This window comes from Branchiostoma belcheri, unplaced genomic scaffold, assembly GCF_001625305.1.
Source record: "Branchiostoma belcheri isolate BF01 breed outbred unplaced genomic scaffold, Haploidv18h27 scaffold14, whole genome shotgun sequence".
Taxonomy (NCBI): domain Eukaryota; kingdom Metazoa; phylum Chordata; class Leptocardii; order Amphioxiformes; family Branchiostomatidae; genus Branchiostoma; species Branchiostoma belcheri.
In genome coordinates this window covers 1,652,403-1,679,523 of record NW_017802824.1, presented here as the reverse complement: position 1 = coordinate 1,679,523, position 27,121 = coordinate 1,652,403, and the positions used below count along the sequence as shown (strand labels likewise).

At 40.3% G+C, this 27,121-nt stretch overlaps 1 protein-coding gene across 1 annotated transcript; it reads right to left on the bottom strand.

Annotated features, from left to right (window-relative positions):
• Positions 1–2,750: 2,750 nt before the first annotated feature.
• LOC109464522 (tankyrase-2-like) lies at positions 2,751–25,630 on the bottom strand. Its single transcript, XM_019761528.1, has 8 exons — positions 25,563–25,630; positions 7,422–7,662; positions 6,898–6,985; positions 6,335–6,454; positions 4,766–4,918; positions 3,993–4,127; positions 3,155–3,337; positions 2,751–2,758 (listed from the first exon to the last, which is right to left on the bottom strand). Exons 2-8 carry the CDS (start codon positions 7,653–7,655, stop codon positions 2,751–2,753), a joined length of 921 nt encoding a protein of 306 aa, XP_019617087.1. The 5' UTR covers positions 7,656–7,662; positions 25,563–25,630.
• Between the last annotated feature and the right edge of the window lie 1,491 nt (positions 25,631–27,121).

Genomic DNA, 27,121 nt, shown 5'->3' with positions numbered 1-27,121 from the left:
GTGAGGATCTTAAAGAACATGACCAAAGTGCTTACCGACACTGCTGACGTATGTACTGAGTTCTTGAGTCTTGGAGCTTCGGTAGCCTGGCTGCCGTCAACCAGAGTTATCACCACCATGCACTACCCAGGCCTGAAGCCAGGCCAGAGCCTCGGAATACGTGATTTTTTTTTTTTTTTTGTAGATCGGGCGAAAATTAATGCGCGCGCGGATGTCATCCATAAAATTAAATCGGTGTGGCCTAACTTAATGTCAGTAGTAAACTATTCAATCTGTGGTAAGATTTAACCTTATGTTTTATAACGTCTCATTTGTACTGCACCTGTGCAAAAGCCGTACTGTATTGTGCATAGCACTTTGGAAGAACATCTCATATAAGGTCGTTTTTGCATATATAATGTTAACACTCTGTCTGTAGTTTCCAAATGTTATGTCGAAAAAGATATCCTCCGCAACAGGCAAAATTCTGATGCAACAGTGACTATATATCCAACGAAAACCGTGAAAAAAAATCAGGGATTTGCACAGGCGCAGTATGTTCTGCCAATGTGCTCCTTCAGCCCATTGGCATTTATGTTATACTGTACCTCTCATGAATCCCTTATGTATTACTAGTAAGTCACTTCTAAAAATTCTAACTGTTTCCATCATAATCACTGGTTGAGTGCACATATTATAGCGTCCATCTGTTTGCTAGTGGTGGGTGGGGGGCAGTAAACTCCAGCCAAATTGGATCAGACAGTTTCCCCACTATCTCACTTTACTATCCCTCTTTGTTCAGACACCATTCAACACTTTTTAACAAGCCCACATGTTTGAATTTCCAGACACAGCTGATCTAAATCGGAGCCTGTAAAGTCAGGTATGCATGAAATTGGATGTGTCTGAGCATATTCATAACACCGGGAGCCTTCAGCTGTCCCTAGGGTGGCTGCATGAATAAGATTCTGTGTGCATAATCCAGTATGTGGGTCAAGGATCTAGTAATAAGTCTTATAGCAAGGTCAGACAAGGTCACGGATCTTAGGGAAACTCCTCCCGGAGGGAGGGCTATGCAATTGGGTTATCTCACCTCCGCCAACTCCCTTTCATGCTTGTTAGGTCTACTCCTTCAGAACTGATTCCTCAAAGGACTCGTGGTACAAGAAACAGGTCTGTAGTTATTTCTGATGACAAGGAGAGGGGAAAATTTATTTCCTAACTGGAGGGCCTTTGGCCTCATCGGGACCTCACTTTTTGACATTTTGGAGGTTAGATCTGGTATATATCATTACAGTGTGTCTGCTGGTGTAATATGGCACCACACGTTCACACAAAGCAGGGCTGTTGTAGTTGTACACCTGCCAAATCTGTTTAAGTGGAAATCATCTGTCAACTTGCAGATTTCAATTCCAAAAGCCTTAGTCATCCCGGAACGCATTTAAGATTACAAAATGGTTAAATAGTTTATCTTTGAGATTGTTGAGAAATGAAACAAAGTAAATTATATGCCTGAAACTGTTGTAGGATTACAAATGTATCTTTTTTTCTTTTAAATGGATGCCTGTATATCAGAAATACCTGCACAGCTCCAATTTTACCTGCACTAACCTGCATTTACCCAGTACATGGACCAGTGCAGGCTAGGTGCAGGTAGACATCAGAAATACCTGCACAGCCCCAATTTTACATGCACTAACCTGCATATACCCAGTACATGGACCAGTGCAGGTAAGGTTCAGGTAGACATCAGAAATACCTGCACAGCTCCAATTTTACCTGCACTAACCTGCATACACCCAGTACATGGACCAGTGCAGGTTAGGTGCAGGTAGACATCAGAAATACCTGCACAGCTCCAATTTTACCTGCATTATACGCACCCAGTATTTCCAGCCCTGAAACCACCTGTACAACTCACCTTGCTGGGAAGACAGAATCATGCCATGAGCGCTCTTGTCCTCATTGTACACCATGATAGCCTGTTGTGTGTCATGGCCTCCTGGAAAATATAACACAGTCATTTATGAATAACATAAAGGAAGGCTATACTGTAATTAGATCTGTACTAAAGGAGGTTATTCTGCTACTGGTTACAACAAGAAGTATGACAGGGATTGAAATACGTTTTTTCTTTGCCTTCCAGTTCATCAAAATTGAAATGTTTTTAACTTTCTGCATTCTGTCTTCAAATTTCAATGATGTTACTTTGAAGAATGCAAGGAAGTTTTTGACCACTAGTGTACAGGTAGACACCAGAAATACCTGCACAGCTCCAATTTTACCTTCACTAACCTGCATTTGCAGGTGGTATTTTGAGCCCTGTCTAAACATCAAATGCAGTGTGTCTACAACAGAAGACAAGCAATCCCTCATTCTTGCAGGGTTACATATCAGGATCAAGGCAGTACTCAAGTTGAGTGCCTTCTTGAAATCTTCTTTGTCCAAATGACATCCCAACATCCCAATGTCTCCCAACAGACCTTTGTAATGGCCAAACACACTGCAAGTAGGAGTCACTGTAGACTTTACTATCCATCTACCTGTGACACTACAAGTCTGTGCCATGACCCCAATTTTTATACTGTACAGAGCGACAGACAGTAATGATTGAAGGTCATTCCAAGGACAGGTGAAAGGGAGAAAGGTGTCACTGTTTTCTGGGTATCAAACAGTGGTGACTACAGGAGCTACCTTGTGTTAGTCTAAACTTAATAATAATGATAATAAATGGTTTATTGGTCGAACATCACCCGTGAAAATGCAGCCTTTTACAGCACTGAATTGATGCAGGGTTTACAATCACATAATACACATGATACATATAACATTTGCTCCACACACACTTTTTGGAACTGTCGCAAGGGTCTGTGCGGCTGCCATTCGGCGCCACAAGGTGACCTCAATACGACTTTCTCCAACCGAAGTTAGGTACCCATTATTCACACCTGGCTGGAGTGAGGAAAGTCGTCTTAAGTGCCTTTCCCAAGGGCACAACATCAGGGCGCATGACCAGACATGTCCCGGGTACGACTCGGGATCAAACCCGGGTCTCACCGTTTCATAGTCGAACGCTCTACCACGACGCCACTCAATGCCACCCAAACTTACACTACATTTGTATTGTGTTGTGTTGTACATACTTGTATTGTGGAATGCTAACAGCAATACATACCAATGGGTGTCTGCACCTTAACGATGAACTGTTTGTTCTTCAGATATTTCTGGTTCCTTGCGGCTGCTGTTTCCTTGCTGTTCATGTGAATGGAGAACGTAGGGCGCTGGGCAGTCAGGACGTTACTAAAGGTGGTCACATAGCCTGGGCTGGCCTGCTCTATTGGTACAGCTACAACGAACCCTGTAGGAAGAAGTTCCTCTTGTAAGTTGTGCTCACAAAAAGCTACAAGATAGACAACCATCAAGCCATATTTTAGAATCAATGAAAGAACTGACAGGGGACTAAATGTAGCATGTGCTAATGTAATGTTGGGACCATATACATGTGCTCTCATCTCATCTATCTCTATCGAGTCTTTTGACCATCGGACACCAAAGATGGTCTGCCAACCAGTTTTCTCCACCCTGCCTGGTTTTGTTTCTCTAAATGTTTCACTTAGTGTTGAGCCGGTCCATTCTCTGATCTTATTCACCCATTTTTTTCTGTTTGCTACAAATTTCTTCCTCCCTAGTTTGTTCCTTGCATGATGGTTTAGGCTATTCGCGTGCTCACACTACTTCAATTTCCGTTTCTTTACTGTGGTTAGGATGGACCTACACTTTGTTTGACTGTGTTTCGTATGTCATCATTTGATATGCAGTCATGTTTGTGATCCATAGAATCTTTCGAAGGCATTTCATCTCTGTGGTCTGTTTTCTTTTGTCTTTTGCTGCTAGAGTCCAGGATTTGCAAGCTTACCATGTACAGACATGTCCAGGGAGTGCATCAGTCTGAGCATGCACATGTAACTAACCACAAGCACATTAAAACTACATGCCATGACTATCTCTCTCACCTTTACACTCATGTTTGTGGCCGCCCTCCTTCCAGTCTTTCGCCTGACACTCTTTGCTGCAGTAGAACTTGAGATGACAGCGAGAGCATCTCTTCAGGTTGGAACTGGGGCTGTGGCACCAGGAACAACAGGCACCTACATGTAAAATGTACAATACACGTCATGTATAAACACAACAAAGTACATACGGTAAAGAGACTCTTTTTACACAACCAATTCTTTTATTCAGCCGATGTCTCGGTGACCATGTGTCACCTTCCTCAGGGCAATTCTGACTGGTTCACATTACATTGCAGCACAGGTGTCGCTGCTGTAGATGCATTCAAAAGCGTACAATATTTACATACCTACACGTGTTGTTACAGGGAACTTTATCTACATCAATTTTTTTTGTATAATGCGGTCTACAACACAGTGCAATGTGAACCAGTCAAAATTGCCATGAAGAAGGTGACAGATGGTCACCAAAACGTCGGCCGAATAAAAGACTTGGTTGTGTAAAAAGAGCCTCTTTACTCAGTATCTTATCAACCTGGTGAAACTATTCACGAATGCAAAGTTCTTACCCCAAGAACACTACATTTTTATTTGGTAGAAATACATGTAGCTTCTTACTTCATCTCGCACCAAGAATATCTTCCTTTTCTCAAGACCCAAATTCTTATTACCTACATTTTTGTAGAAATAGATTCTTCCTTTTCAAGATATATGTTCTTAGTAACTTCTTACACTATAGGATCTCTACACTTGTCTGAGACAGAGGAATGACTGACCAGCCTTCTCCTTTGCCGACTCCTTGTGGCTGCTGTGTTTGTAGAGTAGAGCCTTGGTGACGTCATCATTCCTGCACAGGTCCAGGGAACTGGTGCCCTCCTCATCATGTATATTTGGGTCAGCACCATGCTTCAGGAGCAGCTTTAGGCAGTCTGGAAAGCAAAAGGGTTGAATTTTCATCCACTGATAAATATGTGGAAGTTTGGAACTGTTCTTACCCTCACAGTCCCCTTGTTGTACACAACACACAATCTACAAACTGGAACTGCTAAATCATTGGATGCTAAGAGTAAGACACATGAATGAGATAGTGAATTTCAGGCACATTGACCCAGCAACATAATATTTACATACATACATACAAATAGACTAAACATATAACATTCTACATGTATATACAAAATACATTTCTAAAAAAAAGTAGTAGTTGGATTTTCTAAGAAATTTTGACTCCTATCCATAGCATACAATGTATACAATACACTACAACTTTTTGGTACATACATGTATAACTGCATAATGATGTGAAAGCAGTTACTGTACACTACACAACATGATTTTTTTTCGATTGACGCGCCTGCTGGGTTTCCTACATGCTCCCTGGTCGTTCGTACGTTCGTTCGTCCTACATCCGGGCTATTTCTGTTGACCGATTCCTGTTATTGTGTCTCCACTTCCTCGTCTCTTATGCATGAAGCACTAAAAACTGGGCTACTGTGTGATAAAATGTCAACATAGCTCTATGTTTGACACAAATATACATTTCAAATATAATTTCACGTTAATTGTTCTTCCTCGGGAATGTTAACTCGTTTTATAAATACTCCTTTTGAAGCCTTACTTGCATGGTTACTCTAATGGCTCAATTGGTAAGGAGGCTGTATTGGCAATGGCGGTGTCTACAGGCAGTGAGTTCGATCCCCCCTACGGAACTTTTTTTTTTAAATTTTCTTTTTAACAGACGCTGTTTTGCTTTTAACACTCAAAAACTAATTATTCAAGTCTCGACATATGTCTTTTTTTTAATTTTCTTTTTAACATCCGCTGTTTTGCTTTTTAACATTCCAAAACTAGTTGTCAACGTTACTACTTATTATTTTAACATAAAAAAAAAACTAGTTGTTATTACTGTTCTTTCCATTATATGGGCAAGTGTTGCCTGATATTGCATTCTTGGAGATTAACATTCTCGCTATGGGTAATATATTACATGTAGTATGGCCATTGACAAGCTGTCAACATAAAAAACATGCACAATTGAAATCAATTGCTCCTGACATCATATAAGAAATCTTTGTATTTCAGATTTGATAATTAAGAATCTAATTTCCTCACTTAAAAATGACGTGAACTAGCTCCTAATGAGCATCAATTCTGGTTATCTTTTCCTAAACTATCTACATGCCAATAGTGACAATCCCAATGTACATGTGTATGTAGTATAGCATAGCTAGATTTCAAAGACTTTATCATCACTTCATAAAAAAAACATATTTTTTGCATACGATTTTGTTGTGCAAAAATACAACGGCGTCAATCGACAGCTTTTTCTAAAAGCACTTGTTTACCATGATTTCCTTGCAGAGCAGCTCCATGCAGAGGTGTGGAGAGTGTGTTTGTCCTGGCGTTAACATCAGCCTTTCCTTCCTCTATAAGAACCCTGGCGACATCCACATTGGGCTTCCTTCCTGAGGTACAATAACAAATCAAGGTGGATCATCACAAGTCTTAGATATACTCTTTAGTCAAACCATTGTATGTAGCTTATAATCATTGAGTGACCTTATGACATTCTTAACATGTTTTCTGTCTTCCTTTTGGCTGAATTTCAAGCTTGTTTGTTGGCTTCACGTCATGTGTTACCAAATGCTACACTCTTGTGTATCCATTGATCAGAAATACATGTACATGAACATAAATGCAGGTATCACTGTCTCAGGTAACGTCGTCAATACTTCAGGGCCCACTTAATACACTTTAATTTTATGCCTGAGGAAACACATATGGCTAACATAAAAACAATAGTATTACAAGCAATGCTAGCAATTGAACTTAATTTTTTTAGGACAGAAAGGTACATGTACATGTATGTATACAGTGGATGATTACAGAAGTTCTACAGTGAAGATACCTGTGCAGTAGAAGAGAGGAGTAAAGCCAAGGGTATCTTTTTGGTCGACGACAGCACCCTTCTGTATCAGCAGCCTTACCGAGTCCAACTAATACAGCACAGAACAGGATATAATGCATAATTTACAGTCACCTAGAGTACTCTACTAGGAACATGTATTTCATGGCAATGGTAAAAAGAAGTCTTAGCCTAGTTTGATGAAGACATGTTGCGCTAGCTTGAGCTCTTACGCACTTACATGTATGGAGACATGGTGACCAAGTGTGCATTAATGAAAAGTACTACTATTATCATATAGCCAGAAGACGTTGACCAATCAGAAGGCTCCATTTCCCATTGGCTATCAAGCTGTAACCTCAAAAGTGGTCAGTTATTTGAATAACCAACCACTTTTTGGACCATACCATTATACAGGGTCACATGACCTGCTACGTGTAGTACATGTACATACATTGTAGGTCACGGAACCTACTCTATAAATAACCTAATTAACCAACTGTCACAGAAGCCATTGTTTCAAGTACCCGTTCGTAAATAACCGCCCAGTGCAAAGCTGTCATCCCAACTTCGTCTTTCTCTTCCAAGTCCACCACACCCTGCTCCACACCACCCAAGGTCAAGATGTCCTTGAAAAGGTCGAAGGTGTCGGGACAGGCGGCCATCATGGCGAGGTCAGTCGAGGGGTTGGCCGGGGTCGTGATGCCAGCTTTCAGTTTCCCTGATGCAACCTGTTCCCTCAACTTCTGCTTTGCTGCCATCTTGGAACTGCAGAAAGGGCAAAGTTTATCACTCAGTCTGAATCTATTCCATAACGGGGGGGTGCCTAACTTTGCACTGATTTTTTACTGATCTCATAAATAATCATGCCATGTTTGTTGCCACTGACTTTGCTAATTAAAACGGTAAACAAAGTCACCAATGGCCATAAAACAAATGTTCATTATGGCTAAAACACAACCAACATGTAGTCATAACTTTAAGAGTTTGATTTTCCACCTGGCAATTGAAGACAATAACTAAATCCCTCCTAATATAAAATTGCAACATGATGTAACCCAACACTAGTTACCATGGTGACAGATGTCTGGTTCAGGTCATTGACCTTATTTGTTTGGAGAAGAGGAAGAAGAAACAGAGCAAAAACAATGCTTTCTTCTGCAAAGGTAAACATAAATAGAGCTCTATCATATCAAATACTTTCCCATTATTTCTTAAAGCACAGAGTAACATGAGCTTTGAATGCCTTCATCATTCATAATCTTTCCATGATGTGCATAAACCCGCCATCATCGTTCACCTGTAACCTTACAAACCCTGTGGCAATTATGTTGTACAAATTTGTAATTAGATCTGCTGTTAATACACCCTATAGACACCACCTATCATCCAGATGGTGAAATGCAACTGGCCAGGACAAGGGAAAGCTATTTGTGGAAAAATGTTCTGAATCTAATGTAAAACTCTCACAGTCCAGGTACATGGACATGTAAGGCTGATTCATAAAATCAGTTCTCACAGTTAGAATGTAGATTACTACACGTAGTATGCAACACCAACAGAACAGTTTTAGTGTATGACTGTGCAACTATTTGGTCAGGGTGTAGGATGATTTCAGTATTCCTTGTACATGTAAAATGTATATTAGCCTCCTCTTACTTGAGTGTGGGTTTTCAAATGTAAAATTACATAATTCAGTCAGGTTTACCTGTGCAGTAGTGGGCTACCATGTTTTTTACACGCATTTATGTACCAATCTATCAATAAATCAATTTACACCACCATCCAGCGGACCTGTCCTTGTACATGTATCTAGGTCGACATTCACCTCCATGAGAGATGTGTGCTGTTGCCACGCCATGACATTTTGTTGGACACACCTGTTGGTGTTTTCATCTGTCTGGCAAGAGTGTGAATGTGTCTTCAATGTAGAACAGCAGAAAGAATGGAAATATGGCAAGTATTTGGGGTCGTGTGGCATAATGGTTGAGTGTTCGGCTCAGGCCCAAGAGGTCCTGGGTTCATATCCTAACCAATGCCACCAATCTTGTACCCTTAGGAAAGGCACTTTATACGACTATCCTCACCTCACTCAGGTATAAATGAGTACCTAGCTTTGGCTAGAGACATCCCTTGGATAGGACGTTAAATGGAGGCCCCGTGTTTGGGAGAGCCACACCCCGCGCACGTTAAAGAACCCAACGCACTTATTGAAAAGAGTGGGGGACCTTCCCAGTGTGAGTGGTTCAAACCTTACAGTCTGGTCTCAGGGTTGACATCTTGAAGAGGTAATTATCACCTGTTTTGAAAATCCTTCCACAAATGTGGTAAATCTTCATAAATAAATAAAGGATGACAATGGGAGAAGGGTATAGATTATTAACATCCATTTGTTATCTGCAAGCATTTCTTTATCGCTGTACTTCAGTTTACATCATGTATTTCTGGCCCGTTTTTAACCCGTCAAAATATTCAAAAAGCATCCATCTGTCACCCAGGTAGTTCAAGATAATGCTCACAACTGCAAATTTGATTTAGGAGACCCAATTTCCAACTCCCACGGGCCTGTAGCCTGCTGGTAAAGTGGGTCAACGGTAGCAAATGAGGAAGGTTTGAATCTAGGCTTCCTTTCATCCATCTTTGTGAAGTGCAAAGCAAGACACAGTTTACACCCATATTTCAAACCCACGGCTTCTTACAGGCCATTGCAGTTGTAAAGAGAAGTTCCACTTACAGTTCAAAGCAAGCTACTTTTCAGGTGAATAACATATATGGGTAACCAACAGCATTTTTGATATGCAGGATCTTTCCCATTTCACGAAATATTGTCTAGTGGTATGAAAATTTAAAAAAAATGTACATCTTCACTCTTGACGAAGTGTTTAACAATAATAGTTTTGAGTTAAACTGTAATTCCTGATTTTTTCACATTTTTAACATGCAGGATCTTTCCCATTTCACAAAATGTTGTCTGGTAGTATGAAAATAAGTGTGCATCTTCAGTCAACTAAGTGTTTAACAATAACATTTAGTTAAACTGTAATCCTTGATTTTTACCTTCGCCAAGAAGGTTATGTTTTCCTGGCCGTGTGTCTGTGTGTGTGTGTGTGTGTCTGTCAACAGCATAACTCGAGACAGCTTAGATGGATTATCTTGATATTGGTAGGTGGGTAGGTCTTGATGAGACCTAGAAATGATTAGATTTTGGACCCCCTAGCGGCTTGTTATGGTACATGATCTACACATGCTGGGGTGACGAAATTTGGATGGTAGGTAGCTCTCATGCTGGGGAAGAAGTGACATGAGTTTGGGCCCCCTAGCGGCTTGCGTAGGAACTGCAGGGCTATCTGTTTGAAAATATTCAAAAGAGAATAACTCAAGAACTGGTGGGCGGATCGTCGTGATTTTTGGTATGTAGGTAGCTCAAGTAATGCTTGACATAATTATGCAACAATTATGCAAATCTGGATCTAATTTGCATAATTAATGGGGAGATTCTATAAATCAGGTGCATTACATTATAGGACTATTCAAGCTTGTGAGATATGTAATTGAGAACGAGAGAAACACAGGCAGATATTATGTAAATTAACACCTAATTTGCATAATTAATGAGAAAATGTTATAATTCCATAATGCTAACTGCCTGGAATTTCATACTTGGGGTATTTGAAAGTTAAGTGAAGGTGAACATCATTAAACATAACTTATTCAAATAAGGACCTCATTTGCATAATTTATGAGGAAATGATAGAATGGCTTTCTTTGCTAAGATAAGGCTGTCTTTTGATGGAGAATGTGATCAACTATATAATACAATATTATAATACAATATTATAATATAAAAATAATACAAATGAGGATTTTATTTGCATAATCAGAAGGAATCATCTTTGTCAGTTAAAAAGATTAACATCATTTGGCGAAGGTATGAGATCGTGGGACTCTAGTTTTCATAGTACTTTGCATCCTGCAATACATGTGCTATTCTCCAGATGGAACCAGTCACGTCATTAGTACGCTGAAATAAAGAATATGCCTGTTGCAGACACACTCAGCTTATTATTCATGTACTTGATGAGGATATCTACAAAAAGGAAAGGGTGTAGCAAAAGTCCTCTCGTCCAAAATCACCACCTTGTCTGCTTCAAATTTCACGAAAAGTGAAGTCAACCCAAAAATGCACTTCATTATCAAATCCTGCGTCACTGGAGTTTATTTATTTATTCATTTGGTGCAAAAAGTCAAAGGTCAGGCAGATGGAGATCCTCCCATTCTTGGGTCAAGGTCAGGGCAGCCAGCAAGGTCACGTTATCTCTTGATCCATCTGACCTTCCTTAACCTGTAAGGGAAAATAAGATGAACACACAGCTGTTGTTATGGAACTGATACTACAAGCAGGCGAGTATCTGTGCATATCAACAGTACTGCTTTGTTTTTCACGAAGACTAAATGCAGGATACAACAGTCAGTTGTTCTTCAGAATTCCACAACCATTAAACACTGTTCTCACTGATGGTACAGCTATATCTAGATCTAATTGGGAGAAAAGGTCTTCTGTGTCAAACTGAAATGTTTTTGAATTTGAATATTGCAAAAAAGAGCCTATAATTATTTGCAAAAAAGACATCTAAATGCCTGTACTGTAGAATTTTTATTCTAGAGTACAAGTATATTTCTTGAGAATCAGAGGGTTGTTACATGTAGGTATATCATACCCAGTAACGAGTTCAAAACAAGGTTTTCTAACAAGTACCAAGGTTACTCACATAAACAATTCATTACTCTTTGTCATCAATAGAATAGCTTTGTCAACACTACACAGTACAGTAGATTTTGAGACCTCTGCTGTTTTTGTGTGACCAATTGTTTTTGTACTATGGATTAGGGCAGACCATTTTTGGTTTTGAGGGACTAAGCCAGACCTTTGATGGGTTTTCTTTTAATTAAAAAAAAACACCTTTGATGAGGTTTCTCTTGTGGAAAATGTGGTAAGTAATTTAGGCACGCACTCCCTAAATGTTTACATGTATATGTCAGGCACATTGTACGAGCCAAGTCAGGGTCATTTGAGGTATCAGTTTCTACATTGTACCTACACGTAGCCATCATGCACAGAAGACTTTTCAAGTACTGTGCCACACTGTATACCTACTATTGACTACAGGGGTTGGGGATAGATAATGTGTTCAGTGACCTTAACTATAACTTGGGTTTACAGTTTAACAATCTAGCTTGGATCTACTATAGGATTAGGATGGGTCAGGTGAAATCCTCACCTGAAGCTGCATGGGATAGCCTTGGGCTCTACAAAATCTTTGTCAATAGTTTTTTTGGTTCGTCGCAACGCTGGCTGATAAATTCTGCCTACCTGGATAGTAGAGAAAGACTATTCATACTCACCCAACTAAACCTGTTCCTAAGCCATACACTTCCTTTGCTAGGTAGCAAATAAGAACACTGAGATTTGATGTGGATAATTATTCTTGTTCACTACAAACAGGAAGTGCAAGTTCTTGCTCTCAGGATACTGTAAGGCCAATTTAATTTCTTGGTTAACGGATTCGCCGCTTCATTTTTTTCTGATTTGCAAATAAAAATAAAAATTCAGAATCAACTGCAAAATGCTCATATTTTGCCGTGAACAGTTAAAAACAGTCCTTTTCATACTTCTTGTTTAAGTCATTCCATCTTTCAATGCAGTGGTATCATTAAAAGTTCAAAATTCATTGTCAAAATTTTGAACCAGCCTGGTGTGTTGACTTCATGGCTCCTATCGTACCATTTTGGGCCATAATAGGATGCCTAGGCCTGTTTTAATTTTTATCTATTTTTCGCCCGCCCGCTCCATTATTTTTGTAGAAAAATCTGTTAACCAAGAAATTAAATTGGTGTGGCCTAATTCCTAATTTTTTTTCGTGCTACTTTTATGTTTGCGGGATTGTGCAGTTACTTCTGTACTACAAGCCTATCACCTTCCATTCTCTTGCACCTGCTGCTACCGTGAAACATATAGTTCCGTGAACACCTCCATTATTCTCGGACTGCAAACTTTTGCTAAGGCCACGCCAATTTAATTTGTTGTTTCTCGGATTCGCCCTGTTCATTTTTTTCTTATTTGCAAAAAAAAAAAAAATTCTAGGTTCTAAATCAAATGCAAAATGCACAATGAAAGACATATTTTGGCTCGAACGGTTGAAGAAAGTCCTCTTCCTCCTTTAATTCATTTAAAGTTCAAAATATATTGTTTTAATTATAAACCAGCCTGGTATGTTGATGTCATAGCTTATTTAGTTATAAGTTATATTGTACCATTTCCGGCTATCACGGGGTGCCTTAGTATGTTTTTTACATTTTTTTATTTTGCCCTGTCGCTTCATATTTTTTCTGAAAAAAATCAGAGAAGCAACAAATTAAACTGGTGTGGCCTAAACTGAAGTGCAGTATTCTACATCTGTTGAGCCTGACATACCAGGGTAATTTGTGTTGTTGGTATTGCGTAAGGAGCCCTAGCCCTGCTGACCCATTTCAGGGTCAAGGGCACAGGGGATTTACCAGTACTAAGGAGCCTTTCACAGCACACAGACCTTTCAGAAACAACATGCTGACTCCAAGCTGCATGAAATAAAATCTGCCAGTCTTATAAGGAAGTCTTTCTTTCTCATGGACCATGCTAATGAGAAACAGACTTAGGACATGAGGGAGGGACCAACTAAGATTTGTTGAAGGGGGAAGGCATTTTGGTTCAAGTTTTTTTTTTTTTTTTTCAAATTTGCCATCTTTGTTACTAGTTTTCCATGACAATTTTTCTAGGGAAACGAAAATGCCATTCCCTTCTGTGCAAAGCTTTTGTCTTTGCATACATGTCCAGTATCAGGGTGAAATGGCAGAAGTTGTCAGAAGTTAACATCAGCTTACGTCATATGTAACTTCGTGCTTTTCCGTATTTTGACTCTCCTGTCGGCCTGCTATCGGACGCATCCGAAGTTGTCCGAAGTTATGTTATGACGTCATCCTAACTTTAGACAGTCTCCCAGGAGGTGGCAGAAGTTGTCCGAAGTTGTCCGAAGTTATGACGTCATCCTAACTTTAGACAGTCTCCCGGGAGGTGTCGGAAGTTGTCGGAAGTTGTCCGAAGTTATGACGTCATCCTAAGTTTAGACACTCTCCCGGAGTATCAGGGTGAATGGTATGAAGTTAAAATCAAGTTACGTCACACGGTAAGCGAAATAACTTGGTACGTAGGGCCGTGTGAGTGTACGAAGTTAGGAGTGTCGTGTTTTCACGACAGTTCACTTTGGGCACACCATGAAAACCATGATACTATGGTGGATGTGGTTGGCGCTCCTGTTGAAATCAATCTTCTCGTAAAGAGTAAGCAAGCGCCGCACTAGTCCCAGATCACGAATATCTACAAAATATATCCATTAACTTGTAACATGACTTCTACGCGCGAAAGGCACGTTTGAGATGTCAACATCTGGCGTCATTTACGTTGTAATTCGAACTGGCCGGTAATTCGAATGTGATTCTATAAGTGTGTCACTTGTAATTCGAACCGTGGAGTGTGTTCTAAACGGTGTCACTTGTAATTTAAAACATTTACCTGGCGGTTTGATCATAGTCGCTACTATCGGAGCGGACGTAAACTAACCAGCATAGTAGCCAGTCTATGGATCATCAAGGACAACGTGCGCAGACGTCGTCGGGTAAACTGAACCCAACAAATCTTCAGGTTAATGATAAAGTTACGTCAGTTTTTCATTATAATTATGGTCTTGGTGGTGATCGTCCCCACGTGATGATTGCAGACGCGTTAGGCACCCCACCAGGAATCAAACTTTTGATAAACAATAAACGCCTGACGACACCCAGATTACGGATTCCGAGAAAATATAAAATAATATAAAAAAAATATTAGTTCGTCTAACATGACTCCAGCAAAACCTACAACCTACAATACGTTAAATGCAACATTGAAAATGTTTATTAAATGTCAAAACTGGAACTTTTTTGCTTTCAATCTTTCCATCTTCAACTTCAGACAACTTCGGACACCTGAAGTGTCGGAAGTTAAAGTGACGTCACGTAACTTCAGACAACTTCAGACACCTGCCACCTACCCCACAAGTGTCGAAAGTTACAGTGACGTCACGACAACTTCAGACAACTTCAGACACCTGCCACCCTACCCCACAAGTGTCGGAAGTTACAGTGACGTCACGTAACTTCAGACAATTTCAGACAACTTCAGACACCTGCCACCCTACCCCACAAGTGTCGGAAGTTACAGTGACGTCAGACTTTACTCCCGATAACCCCCAAAACCACTCGGAAATGGTCGTAACTTCGGACAACTTCGGACAACTTCTGCCACCCTAACTTCTGCCACTTCACCCTGATACTGGACATACCTCTGTCTTTGTTTATTTCATGCAACTCCACTGTAATAAAGTTGGTTTGTCCTTAACCTTGAACAGTAAAACTTCTGGGGATTTCTACATTGAATGCCAGTGTGGTGCGTCAAGTCACAACATACATGTAACTTGTTCTTCTCTCTCCATCAGTGGATTGGTATTACCTGTCAATTCACTGTGTTGTAACAGATCTTAATTCAATCATCGGTTATTTTCACAGTGCAAAAGTGGCCAAGCCTTTTAAGTTCTTTCATCCGAATTTGTGTACAAATATCAAACCAAAATTCAAAGAACACAAAAAGCTGTTCAAGATGCATGTACTGATTTATTGTATTGTTTTAATCAGGTAAGAACAAGTGCTGCACTCCTGAAACACCTCATAGTGTTCTTTATCTCTTACATATTACTCTAACCTAAATATATACAACTTACCATGATGTAAAATACTACAAGTACCTATGCATTGTGTTACCTTGTTTCACATGACACAGATTGACATAAATAATTTTTTTTCTTCAAATACTGATGAATATCGAAATAGTTAATTTCATTCAATATGCTACTATACATAATTTGCTGACAAAACAAGAAATGTTTCTGACAAAATATATTACTATCAATAGTTAGATTAGTATAATTAGTGCCTCTTTATTGTTATACATTGTTTACATGTATGAAAGTAGACCAGATTCTTAGTACAGTTAGTAGAACTGTTAGATATTTTTAGCATCACCAACTATGTATGTATGTTAGCATCACCAACAATGTATGTATATTTTGCCATACGTTGTACCCGCTACATCTGTTGCGCAATAAAGTACTTCTTCTTTTATCAGATCAGAATGGTATATTATATACATAGTGCAATAAAAACCCTACAGTTTCAATCCTGTTTGGATCATGAGATTTTCATACTGAGCAGAACCAATCTACTGGGAATAAAAGGTGTGATGGAAGAGGAGGGCCAGTATCTGGGACAAATGCAAATGAACTTTTTACCTTGCCTAAAGGTTTGTGCTTTGGAAACTGATAAAGAGAACATCATTTATCATTAATATCAGGCAGAAAAATAATATTTCATAACATAGGGCGAGTAGGACAACTTCTGTTACCTGGTATGAGTAAACTTTTAACCTCCAAGCAGGCATTTGGGGTGGAGGATTATGTTTCTACTTAGGCCACAGTAAGTAAATTTTATGGATGACATATATCCTCCGCAGACTCAAAAAAAAAAAAACAAGGCGGGTAAAAAAAACAAGGTTCCTACATTTTAAAATTATGACATTGACTCAATTATCATTGACTCAATCATCGTACAAATGATTTTGATTCAGTGGGAACATCACACATACACAGCCAACATCACATGTCACTGCATCAAAGTAAGAAACAAAACATTAAATCAGAGCCTTTTCTTGTCTCTTCCTTGCCATACACCTTCTAACAATGGCAAGAGAAATTTTCGGCATGGCGACCACTGTCAGAAGGCAACAAAATTTCTTGTTTTTTTTTCCAAAATCAGGCGAAAATTAATGCGCACGCTGATGTCACCCATAAAAATTACTTGCTGTGGCCTTACAGTCAGCTATTTCTTACAGCTTACATTTTCTTTCAACAAAAGTTATAATAATAATACAGAGGTATACTTCCCAGACATGTCAGAAAAGCATGATTGGCAACAGATCCACATGATTTGAATTCATAGATCTAAAAGCTCCTTGCCAACTTTCTGATCTGAAATACAAATACCCATAATTGTTCCTCTCCAAGCAGAGGTTTTGGTTTTTGGCTTATTTTTGACGTGTTTTACGCATTTTTATATGGCTTTCTTCTTAATACTGGCATCTGTTTTGTGCCAATTTGATACTGTCTTGCAGCCACCATGGAGGTAGAAAGCTTTTTTCTTCCTCCATGCAGCCACCAAAAGATCTGCTTGGAGATTACATAATTGCTCTCCCGATCTGCATGGTAACAAGAGCATTTGCATATTTCAGTGCATGCATGCATCACTTTGGTGGTAATGTACATTGTACATTTTGTACATGTATCGAAACGGGGACACAAGCAGTCAAAAATGAAGTTTGTTGAGACCAGAGGCAAAATTCTTTTAATGAGCTGACCGGGGGTTGGTTCGGCTAATTCAGCTCAATCAGGTTCAAGTCCAGATCCAGAGTATCATGTCTAGGTCCAGATTATTGTATTAAAGTAAAAATAAGGTACTATATTGTGTACCATAGGCCACACCAATTTAATTTGTTGGTTCTCGGATTTTTTCAGAAAAAATATGAAGCGACAGGGCGAAAAAAAAATAAAAACAGGTCTAGGCATCCTATTATAGCCCCAAATGCTTCGATAGGAGCCATGAAGTCAACACAAAAGACTAGGGTAAAATTTAAACAATGAATTTTGAAGTTTTAATCAAACCACTGCATTGATAGATGGAAAAACTGTAACATCTAGGAAGAAAATGACTTTCCTCAACTGTTGGGGGCAAAATATGACCATTTTTGAGTTGATTCAGAACCAGAATCTTTTTTTTTTTTTTTTTGCAAATCAGAAAAAAATGAAGAGGCGAATCCGAGAACCAACAAATTAAATTGGTGTGGCCATAAGTTGGAGAGTGAGGCACAAGTCTCATTGCCACAAATTACGTTTGAATTTAATGTATTGGAATATTATGTAGTTATTTTCGATGCAGAAATCTGAGAAACATATGATTATGAATTGAGGCTAATCTAGTTTGATCAGCCTTCTCAAAACAAGGTGGCAACAGGCAAAAATCACCGCCTACTCCAAATTTTTGCGCCGCCTACTTTCGTGTAAATTTATGAAAAAAATTGTAGTCTCCATTACAAACCCCTTCATGGCTCGCTAGCTACTTTTTCGTTTCAGCCACCTACTCTAAATTTTTGTGAGAAGGCTGACTGATTCTGGGTTACTAAGTACTCTTATGGCCAAATTACCAAGTATGATAATGTCTAAACAGAAAAGTCTATAAGTAACAAAAAAAAAAAAACAACCTTGGATTATGACTTTCATTTTTGTTGAACTTTGAAGTTATTCTGAGTCAGACCAGGTTTACCCGAACCAGTACCCACCCCTAGAGCTGACTTATAAAATACTGAATACAAAGTTTATATCTAATCTGGTATGTTATCGTTGATTCTTTTGTACAGTCTTTACCAAGTTTAAGCTGGCTTGTTTGCTTTTAACTCGTTGCCTTACCCTGAACAAAGATTCTTCCAACTACTTTTACCAGACACACAAAAGATGCCAAAACAATACATTAGCTTCATGATTAGAAAATACCCACCTAACAATGATGCAGTATCGAAACAATGCAATCGTGAAATGGTCAAGTGTTTGCTAACGGCACAGGCAAATGTGTTTACATGTGTTTGTACACATCCCCATGGTAACTGCGCCTAATCATTAGCGGATGGTACAATTAACATGCAAACAGCTCTTTTAACAGCAAACTGATAAAACTACGCACATAAAATCATTCACAAACATTTGACACTGTAGCTACAAAGACTTCGCCAAAACACAATCTCATATTATTACAATTAGAAGTTGTAACATTGCCTTGCGTTCAGATACAGGGGCTAGTAGAAACGGTCAGAGGTCACTACTTTATGACACACCATTTAGATTAGAATGTACACTTGAATGAGTCAGTCATTCCAAATTTAGATTGTTGAGTAAGGTATTGGCATATCTATAGAACCTACCTCAAGAGCCCCCGATGTTTTACTCTCCAAGCAGAGGTTTGGGGTTATTTTTGGCGTGCTTTAGGCTTTTTTTATCTGGGTTTCTATTTTGCACTGGAAGTACAATGTTTATCTCATTTCTAGATTGTGGTGCATGTACATTTGTTCATCGTCACTTCATGCCGTGTGATGTCGATTTCATCTTAGGATAGGTCACTGGAAAAAATGACAAACATAGATCCCTATCAAATATTTCAATATTTTACAGTACTTTATCAGAATATGTACTATTCCAGTAGGGACTGTACAGTATAACACCATTACAGCTGACTCTGTACTATGTAGTCATCATTACTTGTTTCTATGACCTGTGCATTGCCCTTACAAGTTACATAGGAACCAAACTCCTAGAATTTTATTTACTACATGTACTAAATAACTTGAATAGGGAAACACGTCTATGAAGTATGATGTATCATTTCCATCTTACTGTGGAATATTTTAAGGTGTACTTGCAATATTTGACAGGATGCTGGTTTCCAGATTATACAGTGTGTATATACCGTTCATTGTAAAATAATGGCCATCAATGGAGGCATAAAATCTGCCTTGTACCTAGCCTGTGTACATCTGAATTTCTACATCTGTATAACCTCAGTAAGGTAGAGCACTGCTTCCCACATATGTGGGCACCTGGTCACTGCAGCGCGGGCCAACCATCTACACAGTTGCACAGTGCTGCTTTGTTCGCACATTACAAAGACCAACACAATGCAACCGTGGACAAGGTGGCTGAAAGGGCAGTGCTCTCTCCCTTCAATAACCTATCGTCTATTTTTCAGGGGCTCCCCATCTATTGTTGTCCTTATGGCCAGTTCTCGGGCTACGACACTACCTTCTGCTAGGGGTGTTTCAGGTGGTATTGTTTGATAAGGCAGGCGTATCTAACATGATTATATGACCGTTGCATAACAAGCTGGTTGAAAAGAGTACTGTGCACTGCATTAGCTCTTGTCCTGTGGCAGTGGATTATTGCCAGGCAGTTATCAACTCACAAATACTCCAGTCATGTTTGGAGTACGTAATGCAGTCATAGGAGCAATACACATTTTCAAGTGCGTTATAGGTACTTAGCCTAGATGCACAACTGAATGCCTGGTGGCTAGGTCTTTGTAATACAGTAAGCAGGCAGTTCAAATTCAGGATTAGAAATAATGTTTTGGAGACTGCTTAGAATGTTATATTTTCCAGCAATTCTCTTCATTGTTGTTTACTCGGGGGAAAATTAAGAGTAACTGTCTTTTTCACCCCAGAATGCACACGTAATCTGTATTGTAAACTGTGGTAAAGCCATGTACATTATCTCTTTCAGGAACAATAATTTAACACATCAAACAACACTGCACATCAAAACCCTATACACCAGTTGCCCAAGATAGGTCATTTGGCAAAGTGTTTACAGGCACCATTTTACATGGAGCACAGACCTGAGTGACACATATCTTGTTTCCACAGATGTTCAAGGCGGCACAACACAGTTTTAGCCCTATGGGGATTTCTATAGTTAAGGACCCGAAAGTGACTCACTTCGACTCACTGAAAATCATAGTAGGGTGCACAAGCAAGGTTCAGATTTTTGATATGTTTAATTTCAGGGTATAGTGTACAACATATGCGAAAATGAGCTCAAATTTGCCGGCTAGTTTTCTTCTCATGCCCTCTTTTATTAGCGCCATTGCGGAGGTCATGGAACTGCAGCCGACGCACAGTACTAGGCGGGACAAGTATCCAAGCGCAAATCTACGCCGACTGAACACGCACCATAAGTCAACTTCTACAGTCTCAAAACTGACATATTCCTCTGACATTTACCACAGGTTCTATCTCGATACCATGCTCAGAACAATCTCTGCACCCTTCTCTAGTATTGTGCAGCACTACTTTGTGCCCGGACTACTTTTGACTACGGGGTTCGCCCATAAATACTGTGTTGTGCGGCCTTAAGGTATTTAGCCACAACAAAGGCAAAATTAACTGGATAAGTTGTTCTTGGTGCCTACATAAAAATACTGCCGACTCTTTTTACAACAAAATGTAGGACAATTTGATTATCCAGTGATTGAATCAGTGATGGCGAATTGACTCACCCCCCCCCCCAAGAAGCAGTCACAAAAACTCATGATGTATCTTTCTAATAATAGAAGACACCTCAATATTAGTCATGACATCTCAATGCTATCCTCATGTGTCATTCTTTCTCAATTTCCTGCACCAATCCTGATGACTGAATCATTATGGGACACTCCCTACTGATGGGCTAACTGTCAAAATTGACAGTTCGACCAATCAGAGGATGCGGTATATATACTGTAGGTCCCTCAGTTTTTGCACTGCAACTATTCATTTAGATTTTATTGAAGGAAGTTTTGAATTTTGTACAACATAGCACTGTATGCTGCTTGGAACAAAGTCACATTTTTTTTTACACACATCCCTCCCATACACACAAAATAAAGAGATTATCTGGTTTCTTGATGGAAGGTCAGGCTCCATGCCATATGGTCAAGAACTCTGACATGTGGGCACACCACACAAGCACAATGGTCAACCTCTGGGAGTACAGATACAGTAGGTATCTCTGCATGTCCTTCACCGATATTTCATATCCAGCAGTTCTGTCAACACATCTCTTCGTCAAGGACATGGAAAAATCAATATGAACAAATGCCGATGGGGCTGTCTGTATAATATAGACAACATGGCAGTACGGTTGATGAAAATATAGGTGCAATGTTTTATTGTGTGCTGTAATTTACGGTTGACAGCTATCTAACCTTGTTTTGGTGAAAGTCACTGATCACTACTGGCCAAATTTAATTGGTATTAGGTGATTTTTTTCCCCAAGACTGTCACAAAGCACAGTTTACGATTTTGACACTTTCAGCTGCTATCTTACCTTGTTTTTCGTGTAAAGTCTCTGAATACTGTACTGGCCAAATTTTGTTAGTTTTAGTTTATTTCTTCATCACAAAAACATTGTGTATACAATTTCAGACTGTCACTTACCCTCCAAATGCAGCTTACTAAAAATCAAATCAAATAATATAATATAAATCATAATATAATATGTACATATCAGGAAAATATAGCGAACAAGCTTAGCTAGGAGGTAAGTGGGTTTTCTAGCCCCTCAATATGCTGGCTTTTATTTAGCTCTGAGCTATTTTTACCAACGGAAACAACTGTAACCTAAGCCAAACGTTGTTAGGTGTCTCGCCTTTTTGGTCAAGGTAATCCAACCTTAGCCCTAGCGGGTTACTGTATAACCTCGTTTATTTGCTGGGAAGTCAAGGTTGGGCAATGTGGTCAACTCTTATCTTCAAACCGGGCTGATTATTTCCTGTTTCTTAAGTCTGATAGATGAGGTTTGTTTTAAATCTCAAGCGCAATTTCGACCCGACCTTGAGCAAACCACATTCCCAACTTGGCCTTGGGCTCCCTGTAATAATTGACAGGCTGCCCAAGTCTTTTCATGTCATACCTCTGACACAGAGCAATGAAACCAAAGGGAACAATGACTGCCTTTTGGTGCCTGTTAAAACAAGTGGCATGTGTAAACACCGCAAATTAGAAAAAAGTGACTCCAGTTGCCAGGTAAGACCTTTATTGGAAACACGCCAAGATGTTATCAGGTATAACTGGGAAAGCCCTTTTAAGGATACAAAGTACTTTCTGTTGCATACAAATGAATTGACGATACAGTGCTGGAGTTAGTCTGGGAACATGTACTGCCACATAGCAGATTGTTATGCAATTTGAAAAACTTGGGACGACCCAGCAAAACTAAAGGCAAAGTTAATCATTTTCTGCACTTTTTGGCATTTAATTTAATTCAAATCTACATCAGGTAGCTTCCTGGGTTGTTGCAAAAAGCCCTGCATCAACGCACACCCCTCCCCAAAACAAGAATGGCATGGTAACTTGAAAAGAACAAACCCTGAAAGACTAGTCAACATAGTGGTTCCATGGCTTCAACTTTGGGCCTACGAAGTACGATTGTCACACAATCACAATCGGAACTTCTAGAAGTTCTACTTTATGAACGTGCTAAAGTGAACAGAATGAAATAAAAACATGTACCATTGTACTACCAAATTCTGGTGTATCGTTGTTGCAAATTGAGTTAAGTGAGATGAAGATACATGTACAAGATACTGTTTTGAAAGTTGTTGGGACATGGAGGTCACTTGTCTCGCAGGGTTACCCAGTATTTAGCCCTGTTTGTCCAAGCGACACACTACCTGCTGCACACACATCTGTAGGTAAGCTCTTGGTCAATACAAGTTGGACAGAAAGGTCGTTGACCCTGACAGGGGATTTGTACATGGGTGGTTCTTTCAAGAGAAGCTTCATGTCAGTTTATCAAAATTGTCTCATCAACATGTCGGGAACTGTCAATGTTTCGGCACGTTGACGGACATTTAGAAGAAATTTCCACACAGCTGACCAAGCAGAAAACACGCACGCTTTCAAGTTACCTTACAAGCTACATTGCTCAACAGCCTTCCAAATATGTGGGATTGAATCACATAAAAAACTTCATAGCACTGAACGTTTAGTCAGCGTATCCCTCTTTCATCCTAAAATCATGCATCCTTGCATGTTAATACTTAATGAGATGAAACTGGTTTGAAATGCTTAGAAATCATTTACTTGTGAACATTACAGTTACAAGTAGGGCTAATGTCTGCTAAGTCAAGATGAAATTCCAATCAAAAAGGTCAAGCATTCCATTCTAGTGTGTATAATTTCTCATCTAACCATTTCATACTAAAATACGATGATGACTACAAATTGTTATCACACAAGTGCATACTCTCACGGAATAACAGAATCAGTTGTTTCTTTTCCACATAGACTCAATGACGTCTACTGATTTAACACCATATCCTAGTTACCTATCTTGGAAAGGTCTCTAAGTAACACTAGTGGCTATGGTAGCAACAATGACTGAGTCAACACTTACTACTAGTAGTATTGCCTATTGGTACGTCATAAATATTTTTCGACACAGCATTTTGAAACTAGGATCATTGTAATCCCTAACAGCTATCCTGTATAACAGAAATATGGAATACGGGGTTTCTTCTTGCAAAAGTCGTCTGAAATGCTGTGGTTGCTGATCTGAACTCGTCGATTTTTCAACCCTGACCCTGACACCATTGCACTATGCTGCTTTGGACATCTCAATGCACAGACAAGGCAGACAAATGCAATGGCTCAGGGGCAAAGCCATCCACCACACACCGTGCTCCTGTGGTTCAATCTTGGGTCACTGCTACAGCTTCACTAGCAACGAGTGGGAAATCGTTGCGAAGCCTCCACTTGATCAAGTTATAAACCGCCAATTCTTTTGTCAGAATGAAGAAGCGGTGCCGGTGCTTCTCGTTCTCCGTTTGCCTACTTTTGTTCCACTGAGTGTTGTTATCAGCCGAGGAAGAAGGGCCTGATGTTGATCATAAGCTCAACTTGTACACAGAGGCCGGGTACGGTCGCGACCCCCGCCCTAGTTTATTTCTTTATTTGTCACGCCATTCGGGCGGGAAAACGCGGAAGATTCTGGGGCCCACGCTAAAAACCGCGGGAAGACGGGAAAATCTTTTGTTGCCGTGCATCTGTTTGCTACAAAAATGTTGCCATTACTGGTAAGGTTACGAGCGGATGGGGGCAAAAAGAAAACGCGGTTCTGGCAATGTAAACAAAGGGAAATCGCGGGTTGTTGCTTCCGTTTTCTTGGAGAAAATGAGCGGGAATGAAGGCGTTGGCGTGGCGCGCCTGGTCCTCATTGGAAATTCGTTGTTTAGGAAAACAACACATCTCGCGGCTGGCCGGATCGCGCGCCCGTCAAGGAGAAAAACGATCGAAAGCAGACCAAAATAACCTGGATAATAACAAACACTGATGGCTAGCGTACGACTGGGAAATTGTAGGGAAAATCAACAAAGCCTACGTAACCTGGGAGACCCCAAAACAATGCCATTGAGCGGGATAAGAGATTTGGGGAGCGGGTCTTGCCTGGGCGGGCTGAGAATGGACCGTTTTTGGCCAGGCTCTCTAGGGAGTAAAAAGGGCCCGCGCAGAAATCTGATAGGGCTCTACCGCGTCCCCCGTTATTCGGGTCTTTTGAAAGTGCTTCAGGTAGAACATGATTTGGAGTGCTATCGCGTGTCCCCTGACACAATACACATACTTGTAAGGTCTTGTAGATACACAATCTCGGTCAGCGAGTAGCTCAATGGGCGTTTTTTGGCGCGAGTGAGTAACATTTCTCGGGATTTGTCAGAGACAGTACCCACTTGGGCACGCTCTGCTGCTCCTCAATCGTCGAGGCCCGCGGGTTCGTCTGGTGTCAACAAAAACACCATGACAGTCACACATGCCCGACCACGGATGACTGAGCGAAACAATACACTCATTATGGCGAAAAAATGTTACGCTATGAAGACGGGAAGTAGCGAAATACTACGTGAGTACTTACCGAATGACAACAAAAGATTTTGGGTTCACCTCGCCAGTCCGCCTTTTCGGGGGCCCACCGTGCGCGTGCGCACGACGGCCCTCCGGATACGTGGCGCGATAAATTCTGCCTCCCGATTGGCCAATATCAAATCAAAACCACCAATCAGCATCCTGGAATAAAATGCATTACTGCAGGAGTCACGTGGTACAAAGAGTGCAGGGTTTGAAGGGCCAGGGAGGCAACACATGTTTGATTTGAAAACAATGCTTTGTTTTCACGGTATATAGTCCCAGTGAATTATGCAAAGTGATACTTAAAGAACGCAAACAGTATTCAGAACGTGTCGGACACAAAAACACCAGCAGAAAGCTCAATACGAGCGGTGAGTTTTGATAGGAATGTTAGACACCCAGGACTCACCCAAGATCAATATTTGAGCAATGTCACGGTTCTAAAAACGGTCAAGGTTGCACAGCTTCTGTTAAAAGGAAGCGACCTAACATAACCCCAATAACAGGTAATAAAGACGTACGGCGTAGTGTTGGGATATAGGAGACTTCGTACGTGTATACCATACAAGCCTACAACACTACTAATGGAGGAAAAAATCCGATGATGCCGGAAGGAAATATTCTATGGTGATGTTTTCCTATCTTACCCTTTTCTTGTGATCAAAGAAGTCCCGCCTTTCGATGTTTTCCTGTTTGCCGTGTACCGCGGCGCATCAAGGGCCAAACGGCTAATTCGGTTAGCTGATCTGTTGGAGAGCTGTAACGCAAACTCAAGATGGGGCTTTGTTCCAAAGTTGTAGCCTCCTTAGCAGACCAGGACGGGCCTTTGTGCCTAATCAGTGTGTTGTTTTGCATTTTTTTCTCATGGCATATCACTTCCATTTGTATTCGGCTTCTTGTGACACCCCAAACATGCCCTACACCCGCCCCAAAAGTTCAACTGCTAGTCTACATCCAAAGTAGGGGTGCGCGATATTTCCAAAGCCACATTATCATGATTAGTCATAACAGACGTTTTAAACACGAAAGCTCTGGATCTAGCGCTCAATCTTTAAAAATTTAATGATCCTAGGTTGAATCTACTTCGGTGGCGATCATCCTAGGTGCCGTATTTACCGCCGGCTCCCTATTGTTAGCCTGGGTACCCAGCGTTGCGGAGCGAAAATCCGGATGGTACCCAGGCTACCCTATTGTCGCTGACTTCCGTGATACATGTAGCTAGAGCAGGTGTTAACTTCGGAGGATGACACCCAGGCTAGAGAACCTTACGTATATGCTCCACTGTACGAAAAGCAACAACTTGGCATCCGGTGCACATACTATGGTTTCTACGTTGGGATTGCATTTCAGTACCAAGGAGGGGGACTTCTATGACCACCTCACTATACATGACAGGCGTTGCATGTAGCCTCCGTAGCAGGCTTATAAGGTATAGAACTGGGGGTTTGGTGGTCTTCGGCTGTTTTCTGATTAGCCCAGTTAGTAGTACGGGGGTAATTCAACCAGGCCGGCTATGTTGTCAAGAAAATAGCACATAACATAAAAGCTCCCAAAGACCCTGAAGAC